Genomic DNA, 12,015 nt, shown 5'->3' with positions numbered 1-12,015 from the left:
CCCTAATCAAATGATGTGCAATGTAGGCAAGTAATACTGGCAAGTAAGCAAAATAATCTGGAAGACTGGTAAGAAACTTAGTGTCTCTTCGAAGGTAAGCATTTGGGGACCGTTTTGCAGGTCTGCATCCCTGGCCCTTTGTCTCTCACCTGCCTATAAATCCCCTAGACAGTGCATCACCCCGGGGCTATCTTGTCCCCTAATGGCAGGGGCAAGCCAGGAGCTCTGTCCTCTGCTTTATCTCTAAATAAAAGCCTAGCACATGCTCTTCTACCTTGAGTGTTTGTAAAGTTCATTCTCTGAGCCTGTGAACAAGAACACCAGCATCAGCTTCTCTGAAGATGCCGAGGACGGGGAGCCCTCAGAGCCCGTGCCTGGGTGCAGAGTAGCACACCAGGGGCCAGAGGGCCCTGCCACCTCCCCAACACACGCCGGGTGGGGTAGGTGCACTGCAGCCCACAGTCAGGGTGTCCGGGCCGCCATGTGATCCTGGTGTCTCCGCAGCAGCCGTGTAGGCTGTAGCATGCTTGGGGCCCTCGCACAGACCCTGGGCAGGACAAACCGCTGGCCCAGTGACCACCCAGCAGGCCCAGGGCTGCTGCTTTGTTTCTGGGTCCAGAGCTCTTCTGTCTCAGGTTGAGGCTGGTGGGCCGTGCAGGATGACAGGTCTGACCTGGGCCACTGCCCTGCCATGGACCCGCCTGCCGTCCTCCTGCCCAAACCTACCTCCCTATGTGGGCAGGGAACCTGGGGTCATCCCTGGGACCACCGTGCAGACAGTTGGCTCTGAGGGTGCTGTGGGCAGGGCCAGGGAAAGGGGGTGGCCTGGGTATCCCCATTTTACCTCCTGTCACCTGGTCCCCTGAGGCTGTCAGGAGGGCGACGTCCGCTTCCCCAGTCCCCAGTCTGGGGCTCCACCTGCAGCATAAGGCCTGGAGACTGTCTCCAGCCTGGGGCCCCCCAACGGGGTGTTTGTGCTGTTCCTGGAGCTCCCCTCCAGGCCAGGCCTCCCCTTCTGGGAGGGTGAACCCATCCTGGGAGCCCTGGGGGAGCATATGTGGACAACCACAGCCAAGTGCCTCCACTCAGCCTCCCCAGCCTTTTGTTACAGATTTCAGGCCACTCAGCCAGGACCGACCCAGGAGCGGGATGCCAGGGGCCTCACACCAGCCTGGCCTGGGGATAGGCGGCTGAGGGGCACCATGGGGGAGGATTGGGGAGCTGGGAGCTTTTGGGGGTGCTCTGAGGTGTGAAGCGTGGAGAAATCGGGTTCAGAGAAAGCCCCCCAATGGAAGGCGTGCACCTCTTGGAGGTGCTTTGAGAGACCAAGTTCAGCGTTTTTTGCAACGGAATTTCTGGAATGTGTGGGGCAGCTGTGTCTCATCAAATGGGACAGTGCTAGACTGGTGGCCTGCAGCCCTGGGATCTGCTTTGGTTACATGTGCATTGGTGTCCCAGACGTGAGGAGACACCCCGGAGCGTCTAATCAATAGATTTTCATGTGTGATCATTATCTATTAGTGACAGGCAGAAAGGCCCAGGTTCTTTTTGAGCAGCCCTCCCTAGTGCTGCCCTGGTGTGCCTGCCTGGGACTTAGAGTGCCCCACTCTTCCTGAGCACCTTATGGGCGAGGATGGAGGATGGAGGGCAACCTGGCATACACAGGTCGGGACCACCCTGGGTCATAGAGTTTGAGGGCCGGGGTGGGTTGGGGGGCACACGATGTCTGTCTGTTGGGCAGAGCTTTGAGAAGAAAGAGCAGTGTGGGGGCAGTCCTCTCACTGACTGTATCCCACCTGCACAGGTGTCCCCCCCAGGGACAACATCCATATCACACTGCCCTCAGGGAGGCTATTTCTTTTTTATTATTATTATTAAGATAAAACATATTTTATGAAAAAACAGTTGGGGGGAGCAAGGGCCAGGGCCTCCCCTCCTCCAGTGGCCAGCTGCCCCTCTGGCCAACAGGCCTCCCCTGAAGGGAAGGGCCGGGGCTGTGTCCATACACTTGGCACCCAGAGGATCTGCCCACTGCAGCGGAGGATGGGACAGGCTCCTGACGTCCCTGCCCCTGGAGCAGCAGCTGTGGGCATCGATGCTGCTGGCAGCCTCGGCCACATGGCTTCTCTGTGGGGTTCGGTGGCGGGCAGTCCCCAGAGCCCCGTGCCTGGGCCCAGAGCAGCCCTCCCCCCGTGCTGCCACGTTTTGTATCCTGCAACTTGGCTGAATTCAGGTATTAGTTCTTGTAGTGTTGGAGTGGATTCTTTAGGGTTTTTTATGTACAATATCATGTCATCTGCAGACAGGGACAGTTTGACTCCCTTACCAATCTGGATGCCTTTTATTTCTTTGCGCTTTCTGATTGCTGTGCCAAGGACCTTCAGTACTATGTGGATGAAAAGTGGGAAGGGTGGGCATCCTTGTCTTGTTACAGATCTTAAGGAAAGGCTCTCAGCTTCTCCCTGTCAGTATGATGTTGGCTGTGGGCTTGTGATCTATTCCCTTTATCATGTTGAGGTGCTTGCCCTCTATGCCCATTTTGTTGAGAGTTTTATCATGAATAGATGTTGAATTTTGTCGAATGCTTTTTTGGTATCTGTGGAGATGATCATGTGGTTTTTGTCCTTTTTGTTGATATGGATGATGATGATGGATTTTCTAATATTGCACCAATCCTTGCTTCCCCGCAATAAATCCTACTTGATCATGATGGATGATCTTTTTGATGTATTTTTGAATTCGGTTTGCTCATATTTTGTTGAGTATTTTTGCATCTATGTTCATCAGGGATGTTGGTCTGTAATTTTCTATTTTTGTGGTGTCCTTGCCTGGTCTTTGGTATGAGGATGATGCTGGCCTCATAGAATGAGTTTGCAAGTATTCCTTTCTTTTCTACATTTTGGAAAACTTTAAGGAGGATAGTTATTAGGTCTTCACTAAATGTTTGATAAAATTCAGTGGTGAAGCCATCTCTTCTAGGGGTTTTGTTCTTAGGTACTTTTATTGTTACAAATTCAGTTTTGTTGCCAGTAATTGGTCTGTTCAGATCTTCTGTTTCTTTCTGGGTCAGTCTTGGAAGGTTGTATTTTTGTAGAAAGTTGTCCATTTCTCCTAGGTTATCCAGCCTGTTAGCATATAATTTTTCATAGTATTCTCTAATATTTCTTTTTATCTCTGTGGTGTCCGTAGTAATTTTTCCTTTCTCATTTTTGATTCTGTTTATGCATGTCGACTCTTGTTTTCTTGATAAGTCTGGCTAGGGGTTTATCTATTTTGTTTATGTTCTCAAAGAACCAGCTCCTGCTTTCATTGATTCTTTCTATTGTTTTATTCTTCTTGATTTTATTTATTTCTGCTCTACTCTAATCTTTATTATGTCCCTCGTTCTACTGACTTTGGGCCTCATTTGTTCTTCTTTTTCTAGTTTGGTTAATTGTGAGTTTAGACTGTTCGTATTGGATTGTTCTTTTTTCCTGAGGTAGGCCTGTATTGCAATGTACTTCCTTCCCTCTTACCCTGCCTTGTCTGTGTCCCATAGGTTTTGTGTTATTGAATTATTGTTGTCACTTGTCTCCATATATTGGTTGATCTCTGTTTTTATTTGGTCATTGATCCGTTGATTATTTAGAAGCATGTTGTTAAGTCTCCATGTGTCTGTAGGCTTTTTCATTTGCTTTGTGTAATTTATTTCTAGTTTCATACCCTTGTTGTCTGAGAAGCTGGTTGGTACAATTTCAGTCTTTTTGAATTTACTGAGGCTCTTTTTGTGGCCTAGTATATGCTCTGTTCTTGAAAATGTTCCATGTGCACTTGAGAATAATGTCTATCCTGTTTCTTTTGGGTGGAGAGTTCTGTAGATGTTCAGTAGGTCCATCTCTTCTAATGTGTTGTTCAGTGCCTCTGTCTCCTTATGTTCTGTCTGGCTGATCTGTCCTTTGGAGTGAGTGGACTGTTGAAGTCTCCTATAATGAATGCATTGCATTCTAGTTCCCCTTTGAATCCTGTTAGTATTTGTTTCACATATGTAAGTGATACTGTGTTGGGTGCATAGATATTTATAATGCTTATATCCTCTTGTTGGATTGACCCCTTTATCATCACGTAATGTCCTTCTTTGTCTCTTGTGACTTTCTTTGTTTTGAAGTCTATTTTGTCTGATAAAAGTATTGCAACCCCTGCTTTTTTCTCCCTGTTAGTTGCTTGAAATATCTGTTTCCATCCCTTCACTTTTAGTCTTTGTATGTCTTTGGGTTTGAAGTGAGTCTCTTGTAGGCAGCATATAGTTGGGTCTTGTTTTTTTATCCATTCATTGACTCTGTATCTTTTGATTGGTGTATTCAGACCATTTACATTTAGGGTGGTTATCCATAGATATGTCCTTATTGCCATTGCAGGCTCTAGGTTTGTGGTTACCAAAGGTTCAAGGGTAACTTCCTTAGTAAGAGCCTAACTTAACTCACTTAGTATGCTATTACAAACACAATATAAAGGTTTTTTTCCCCCTCCCCCTTTTTCCTCCTCCATTCTTTATATGTTAGGTATCATATTCTGGACCCTCTGTCTATCCCTTTTTATTACCTCTGGTGACAGTTATTTAACCCTGGGAATACTTCTATCTATAGCAGTCCCTCCAAAATACACTGTTGGGATGGTTTGTGGGAGCTAAATTCTCTCAGCTTTTGCTTATTCGAAAATTGTTTAATCCCTCCTTCAAGTTTACATGATAATCTTGCCGGATCAAGTATTCTTGGATCGAGGCCCTTCTGCTTCATTCCATTAAATATACCATGCCACACCCTTCTGGCGTGTAAGGTTTCTGCTGAGAAGTCTGATGATAGCCTGATGGGTTTTCCTTTGTATGTGATCTGATTTCTCTCTCTGTCTGCTTTTAAGAGTCTGTCGTCATCCTTGATCTTTGCCATTTTAATTATTATATGTCTTGGTGTTATACTCCTTGGGTCCCTTGTGTTGGGAGATCTGTGCATTACCATGGCCTCAGAGACTATGTCCTTCCCGAGATTGGGGAAGTGTTCAGTAATTACTTCCTGAAAGACACTTTCCACCTGTTTTTCTCTCTTCTTCTTCTTCTGCTACCCCTATAATACGAATATTGTTCCTTTTGGATGGGTCACACATTTCTCTCAATATTCTCTCGTTCCTAGAGATCCTTTTTTCTCTCTGTTCCTCAGCTTCTTTGTATTCCTCTTCCCTAATTTCTCTTTGATTTATCATCTCCTCCACCATATCTAACCTGCTTTTAATACGCTCTGTTGTGCTCTTCAACGATTGGATCTCCATCCTAAATTCGTTGCTGAGTTGTTGAATATTTTTCTGTACCTAATGCACATGTTTATGATTTTTATTTTGAAATCTCTTTCGGGAAGATTTATTAATTCAGTCTCACTCGATCCTTTCTCTGGTGTTGAGTTTGCTTTGAATGAGGTTCTTTTGACGTTTCATATTTGTATGTGGCGGGGGGTCGCAGGGGAGTGGTGCTGGTGCCTGGGGGGAGGAAAGAGCTGTTTTCCTGTTTCCAGGCTGCTATGCCTGTGTCCACTGCCAGAACCAGTGGCCGGACACACAGGTGTAAGCCTCTATGCTTTGTGTTTGTAGCTGCTTTAGGCAGGACGTCCCTCTGGCTGGCCTGATGCCAGGGCAGGGGCAGCCGGTTTGTGAGCCAGGTATAGGCTAGCCAGGAGGAAGACACAGCAGGCTGCATATCAGCGTGGGGGTCCTTGGAGCTGTGTAGCCAGCCAGGTGGATGTAGCGCCTGAAGATCATTTAAGTTCCCAACCTGCTGGGCAGAGTGCACCCGCCCAATTTTGCCTACCTGTCCTTTCTCCTGAGCAGTAAGCTCTGTGCAATCCTTGCCCCTTTAGCAGCCCTCTTGCTTTTAGGAAGTCTTTCAGACTGCCTGCCCAGATCAGCCGGATATGAATCCCTGTTCTCCACAAGCAGCTGGAATCTCCATCTCTCCAGGTATTCCAGCCCCACTAATCACCAGAGCACCATGCAATGTAGGTTTGTGCTCCAAAGACATCTCCAGGGCTAGGTGTTTAGCAGTGCCAGGCCTCCACTCCGTCTCTGGTCTCCCGCCGATGCACTGGGGAGGGGGAAGGGCTCGAGTCCCGCCGGGTCACAGCTTTGGTACGTTACCCTGTTCCGTGAGGACTGCTCTTTTCTCTAGGTGTATGCAGTCTGGTGCAGCGTTCTGTTACTCTTTCAGGCTGAGTTGTATTCATTATATTTTTTAATTATATGTGGTTTTGGAAGGAGGTCTCTGTCTCACCTCTCACACCACCGTCTTTAATCCCTAGGGAGGCTATTCCTCAGGGATGAGGGGTGGCAGTTGTACAGGGGACGCCCCTGGGAGCATGCCCTGGGAACCTGCGGCGGCCAGCCACCCCTGCATCCTCAGATGCCTCCTCTGGGCACCCAAGAGGCAGTGGTTCCACGCAGCACTGCGCCGTGTCTGTGTCCATCCTGGGAATGTCCAGACCTGGTGAGGACGGCCCCACCTTTTCCTGGAACTGTGTGGCTACAACTCGGTGGCTGACGGCACCCAGGTAGCAGGTGGTGTTGACAACACGGGAGGCCACATGCACAAATGGTGACACCCTGTGCGTGGGGGGAAGCTCGCCTCTGTCCAGTGGGCCATGAGCACAGGGGACGACACTGCATGGAGGAGGCCAGATTGGCTGCAGCTACATACGGGTCCTTGAGGATGCAGTGGCAGCCTGGGGAGCTGCCCGGGTCTGCCGACGGAGGAGGTGCCAGAGCACCTGCCGCAGCAGAGGCTGAGGATGAGCAGGGGGAGGAAGAGGAGCAGGAAGCAGACTAGGGTCTGGGAGTGCCAGGTGCCGCCTGCCCGAAGGGGGAGCTCTCGTCCGCACGCAGCCAGGGCACCACCAGGGCTGCGGGCCCGATGACGGCAGCTGCAGGGCCACACAGGTGAACAGAAGAGGCAGGTTATCCCGGGTTCCCCCCGTTATCCTGCTTCCACCCCGTCCCCACTGCCCTCTGGGCTCCTGGCCCTGTATGGAGGGTCCTGTCAATCACCACCACCCGGGGGGTCCCTGTCACGGGAAGGCTCCTGAGCGTCACCTACTCACAGAGGAGGCTGGGTCCCAGAGGGGGAGGGGAACCACCCTTTAGTCTGACAGCACTGAGTGGCCGTGGAGCTGGGATCCCAGACCCACCCACCTGTCTTTAGGACGCCCCAACACCCAATGTGGCCCGAAGCTTCCCTGAGGCTGAGGAACAGCCCACCCTCTGCCATTCGCCCCAGCCCAGAAACTCACCTGGCCCTGGCCAGGACGTTTATATCTTGTGGCACCTGAAGAACTGTAAGAGCCCCTTTCTGCTGGTCCTCTGGCCTGGGGGCTCCAGCTGGCATGACAGGGTGTAGCTGCAGGACAGAGGGACACCTGTGAGTCCCTGGAGCCACACGTCAGGGTCCCTTCTCCCAGAGCCTGCGGGCAGCTGCAGCCCACGCATGACTCCTGCCGGCCTCACCTTTGCTCCTCATCCAGGGGCTCCATGGCCTGGAGAAAGGACTGGAAGCGCTCATCGGGCTCCAGGTCGTACTGCCTGGCCACGCGCCTTTGAATCCCGATCTCGTCTAGGATGGAAATGACCTGGGGCAGAGGAAGGACAGGATGCAGATGAGGAGGGGGGTAAGGAGTGGGGGCACTGAGATGGTACGGGATCTTTGCTCACACAGGAACCTGCCTTCCCTCCAATGCCATCCAGTCCTGCCTGTTCCCACTGTTGGGTCTCCAGCTCCTCCTCCAGGAAGGCGGCCTTGATGCCACACCCATCCCCCACCTGGCAAAGCCTTTAGTGTCCTCAGCTCTGTGTGGCTTAACTCTCTCAACACACGTTAGACGCAGGGTATGGGGTGGACAAGGTCCTGCCCAGGGGGTCCTGACTCCATCCCTCACCTTTCATGGCTGGGCACTCAACTCTTATTTTATACCATCACCCTGGAAGGCAGCAACGCAGCCAAAATGCATCAAAAACAGCCCCCTGAGCCCAGAACGAGGCCGGAAGGTCCCCACGCTTTCTCAAGGTGGAGGACCTCCAGGGCCTTCCAAGGGGCAGGCCTGCCCAGAAAGAGCACCCGGACCTGGCCCGGGATCGGGGCTACCGAGAGGTGGAGAGTGGACTGGAGATCTGAGGCCAAGCTTCCCATGCAACTCTCCGTGATGGCAGACAGGAAGACTGGGGCCTCAGGAGGGAAGGCACTGCCAGCCCCCTGATGTGCTTCCTGCCCTGAAGGAGCAGCATCCCTCCCCCTGGGCAGGGCCTGAGGAGGCGGCCAGTCCTGCCCAGATGCTGCCCCTCTAGCCCTCAGCCCAGCCTGCCCTGGGGCCAGGACCGGGGCTTAAGTGGGTCCTCTCCTAGATGTCCAGGTCCTGGGGTGGAGGGAGACTCTCAGAAGTCGAGGTGTCCGGGTGCTGAGAGGTATAGGCTCACTGGAGGCTCTCTCCTCCCCAGACCTCACCATCCTGCCCCCCTGTGCCCCGCTGGGCTCACTTACTTCATCATCATGTTCTGGGAGTTGGTCCATGGGCACGTCATCCAGAATATATCCAAGGAAGGGGACCATGCCCTGTGCCACGGGGGTGGGGAGGTGATGAGTCCCCGCCTACCTTAGGGGTGCCCACAGAGCCTCCCCTGAACCCCACACCCACAGCCCCCAGCTCCCTTGGACCACCCTGTGCTGCCTCCCTCCCCTCCTCCCTTCACCCTGTGCTCCTCTCCCGGTCCCTCCCAGGGCTGGCTTTCGGCCAATCCCAGGACCTGTGGTCCCTGCACCTGCCCTCCAACTTCTCCCCGTACCCAGCTGCTCTCGCCCTCCTCCTGGTCACCCCAGTGCTGGCAGCTCAGGGCTGGTGGCAACAGGCCACACCACTCTCACCTGATTCTCCTGGTAATGGGGTGTCCTCTGGTCCCCCTGCCATCGCATCAACAGGTACTTCGCCTCCTGCAAGGTGCACGACACTCAGGTGCTCCTGCTCCCCTCCCACGTGCCTCCCACAACCAGGCCTTGGTGGATGGATGCCTTGCCCGAGCCCCCTGGCACCTACGCTGTCCCCACCTCCAGCAGGCTCTCAGCCTAGAGCAACCCCAGCTCCAGCACACACATACTCATGGGAGTCCTTGGGCCGTGGCCAGCCGCCCTGAGAGGGTCAGGGGAGGTCCCTCTGCCTCCCAGGGTGCCCTGAGCACTCACTGTCACCCGGCTATCAGCACGGCTCCCCTCACACGACAAGGTGGGATGGGCACCAAGCTGAAGCCCATCTTGTGCTCCCTGGACCCTGCTCACCTGGCAGGCCCGCACCCCAGGATAGCGGTCTCAGAGGACCCAGGGAGCGGCCGACTTTGCTCAGACACGGCCGACCCAGCGCCAGCCTCAGCCCTTACCAGGGGCCTGTCCTCTGGGTCCTCACTGGATGCCAGGACCCCAGTCAAGTAGGGCCAGGGAGGGATACAGACGAGGCCCTTGGGGGCCTGGGGACCCTACTTCCCCCATCAACTCCCGCCTCTCACCCCGCACACCTCGAGACTGCCCAAGGCTGGGCCGCAGCATGGCAGAGGACTTGCCACAAGGACCCCTCCCTTCCAGACCTCTAGCCTCCATTTACCTCATGGAACCACCGCCGATCAGCCTTCTTGTCCATCTTTTTAAGTTTTTTAAACATGTAGGAGCTCTTCCTAAGGGGCGGGGAGAGGAGGAGGGAGACATGTGGCCAGCAGGTGGGGAGTCTGGGGGCAGACCCGTTTTCCTGGAGACCCCAGATATCAACTAGCCTGCATGAGGCTTTCCACCACAGCCCTGAGCCCTGGGGAATCCGTGGCCTGGGGAGGGGACTGCATGTTTCCACCCAGGGCCTCCATTCCTAGTTCTCCTGGGGGCGAATCTGCTTTGGGCCAGGTCGCTGTCCTAGGGGCAGAGACCTCCTGCTGCAGAGCACAAGCTCAAGATCTCCAGTGGGCTTCAACCCACACCTGACATTGCAGGAAACTGATTCCTGCAGGGGTACCCGTGGCCTAACCCACAGGGGGCCCCAAGAGCCCGCCATCCCTGTCCCTAGGCTCTGCTGCCTCCCAGGAAGTCCTAGCCGACTGAGGGGACACTGCCAGACCTGGGGGTATCCCTGTCCACTCAGGTACCCTGGTCCCGGGGACAGTACTACCCACCAGGAAACATGTCCCCAGGTGCTTTGAAGACGACCTACAGGAGGGCACTGCAGGGCCAAGAGAATGCCGTGGAAGGATGCAAAATTCAGGAAGGTCTTACAGTCCTGGGAGGGAAGACAGAGCTGAGAGCGTGGCCTGCTTCTGTGCTCTATCCCCCCATGAACTCCTGTCCTTAAGGAGACAGACACCCAGGGAGCCCAGCACACCTGGTTCCTTCTGAGTAGCCCTCCTGGGTGGAGGACTGTAGCTCAACCCAAGGAAAGGGCCAGGGATGGCTGTCCCCTCCCTGGGGCCTGCGAGTCCAAGTCCGCACGCCCCTGGCAGGAGGTCCCAGGGACCGTGCAGGGCAGATTGCAGGCATTCATCATGAGAGTTGGCAAAGGTGGGGAGCAGGTCCCAAGACGCCAGGATGGAACCCGGGGGCCATCCCATGACTCACCTTGGCCACCTGGATCCAGAACTCCACCACTCGGGCCCTGTCCCGGGCCATCATGCTCGGGGTCCCGAGGCAGGTGGTGGTGACCAACCTAACCGTGGCTTCAAACTGCTTCATGACCTTATGGATGGTGGGGGCCACGTGCTCAATGCTTGCCTTCTCTGGCTGGTACCTTCTTCCCATCTGTGGCTTGTATGCAACGTAGGCCTCGCATTCATAATGGCTGGCCTTGGTGAACAGCTCCTGGGGATGACAAGGGGTGTCATCCAGCAGTGCCCCTGGTGCCCCTGTGCCAGGCAGCCACCGGTCGGGACTGGAGCCCAGGCAGCTGGGGGTGTGCTTTGAGCCTTGTGGCCATCCGGGCTTTGGAGCCCGCCCACTGAGGCGCCCAAGACCAGATGCACAGGACCCCACAGTGATGGGGCACCGATGGGCTTTGCTCACAGGCCCCCCTCACTCACGTCCTCCCTGAGGCACAAGGCAGCTCACGCCTGCCCATCCTGGGGCATCTGCCTCCCATGCTGCCACCCCGTGGATCCCGCTCCCCACTCAGGTGCAGTTTCCCCCAAAACAACTCCACCCAGGGCCTTTGGTGGTGTCAGTGTCTCCCACGCCATCAGGTCCATGGCAGGGGCCTCTCAAGTGTGGAGGCTGTGGAGGCCTGCCAGGCCAATGGCCCGAGGACCTAAGGCCCTGGCAGCACCTCCCTGAGCACCCCTCCCCTGCCCTGCCCCTCCCAGCCCAGCCAGGCCCTGCCCAGCTTCCCTCCACTCCTCCTTATTGGTCTGCAAGGACCCCTAAGGGCCAGCCCTACTGTCCCCGTGTGGTCAGTGCAGTCTTGGGCGTGGTGAGGGTCTCTCAGGGCACAGGGTGAGTCCCTGGCGAAGGTGGGATGTGGGCCCACATCACAGGAATCCACGTCAGGGGACGGCAGGTCTGGGGTAGCCCGTGACACAGGGAAGGCCCACCCCTGACCCCGAGAGCCCGCTCCGCTCACCGCACAGATCAGGGTCAGCTGCTCGGCCACCAGGCAGTGGGGGAACTGCAGGATGGTGAGTGGCTCCTCCGTCACGATACAGGGGGTGCTCCCAGCACAGGGGCTGGAGCACGCTGGCCCTGCCTCTGGCTCTGCCGTGCCTGGTGGCATTCCGGTAGGTGCTATGCACCCTGGACCCAAGGGCTCAAGGGGCTCCAGCTCGGAGCCTGAGACCACTCCTGGGATGTCCCAGGGGCTCATAGCACAGGGTCTGGTGGGGTCTAGGCCCGCCTCTGGCTCTGCCAGGCCCAGTGCCATTCCGACAGGTGCTCTGGGCCCCACGCCTGAGGGTTTATGGGGCTCCAGCTTGGGGCCTGGCACCGGGGCTGAGGCCACT

At 55.0% G+C, this 12,015-nt stretch overlaps 1 protein-coding gene across 1 annotated transcript; it reads right to left on the bottom strand.

The window, feature by feature from the left end:
• Positions 1 to 7,155: 7,155 nt before the first annotated feature.
• On the bottom strand, positions 7,156 to 9,715 carry LOC140845889 (ral guanine nucleotide dissociation stimulator-like 2). The gene is made up of 5 exons (XM_073221064.1): positions 9,651 to 9,715; positions 8,924 to 8,989; positions 8,543 to 8,614; positions 7,516 to 7,637; positions 7,156 to 7,408 (listed from the first exon to the last, which is right to left on the bottom strand). Exons 1-5 carry the CDS (start codon positions 9,705 to 9,707, stop codon positions 7,321 to 7,323), a joined length of 405 nt encoding a protein of 134 aa, XP_073077165.1. The 5' UTR covers positions 9,708 to 9,715; the 3' UTR covers positions 7,156 to 7,320.
• Between the last annotated feature and the right edge of the window lie 2,300 nt (positions 9,716 to 12,015).

This window comes from Manis javanica, chromosome 13 (assembly GCF_040802235.1).
Source record: "Manis javanica isolate MJ-LG chromosome 13, MJ_LKY, whole genome shotgun sequence".
NCBI classification, from domain to species: Eukaryota; Metazoa; Chordata; class Mammalia; order Pholidota; family Manidae; genus Manis; species Manis javanica.
This window is presented reverse-complemented; position numbering and strand designations above follow the sequence as displayed.

Excerpts from the sequence above, each read along its gene's own strand:
- LOC140845889 (XM_073221064.1), bottom strand. The coding sequence starts at position 9,707 with ATGTTTAAAAAACTTAAAAAGATGGACAAGAAGGCTGATCGGCGGTGG. Across the intron at positions 8,990-9,650 it reads ATCGGCGGTGGTTCCATGAG|GAGGCGAAGTACCTGTTGAT; the intron begins GTAAATGGAGGC and ends TGCACCTTGCAG. Across the intron at positions 8,615-8,923 it reads CCCATTACCAGGAGAATCAG|GGCATGGTCCCCTTCCTTGG; the intron begins GTGAGAGTGGTG and ends CCCGTGGCACAG.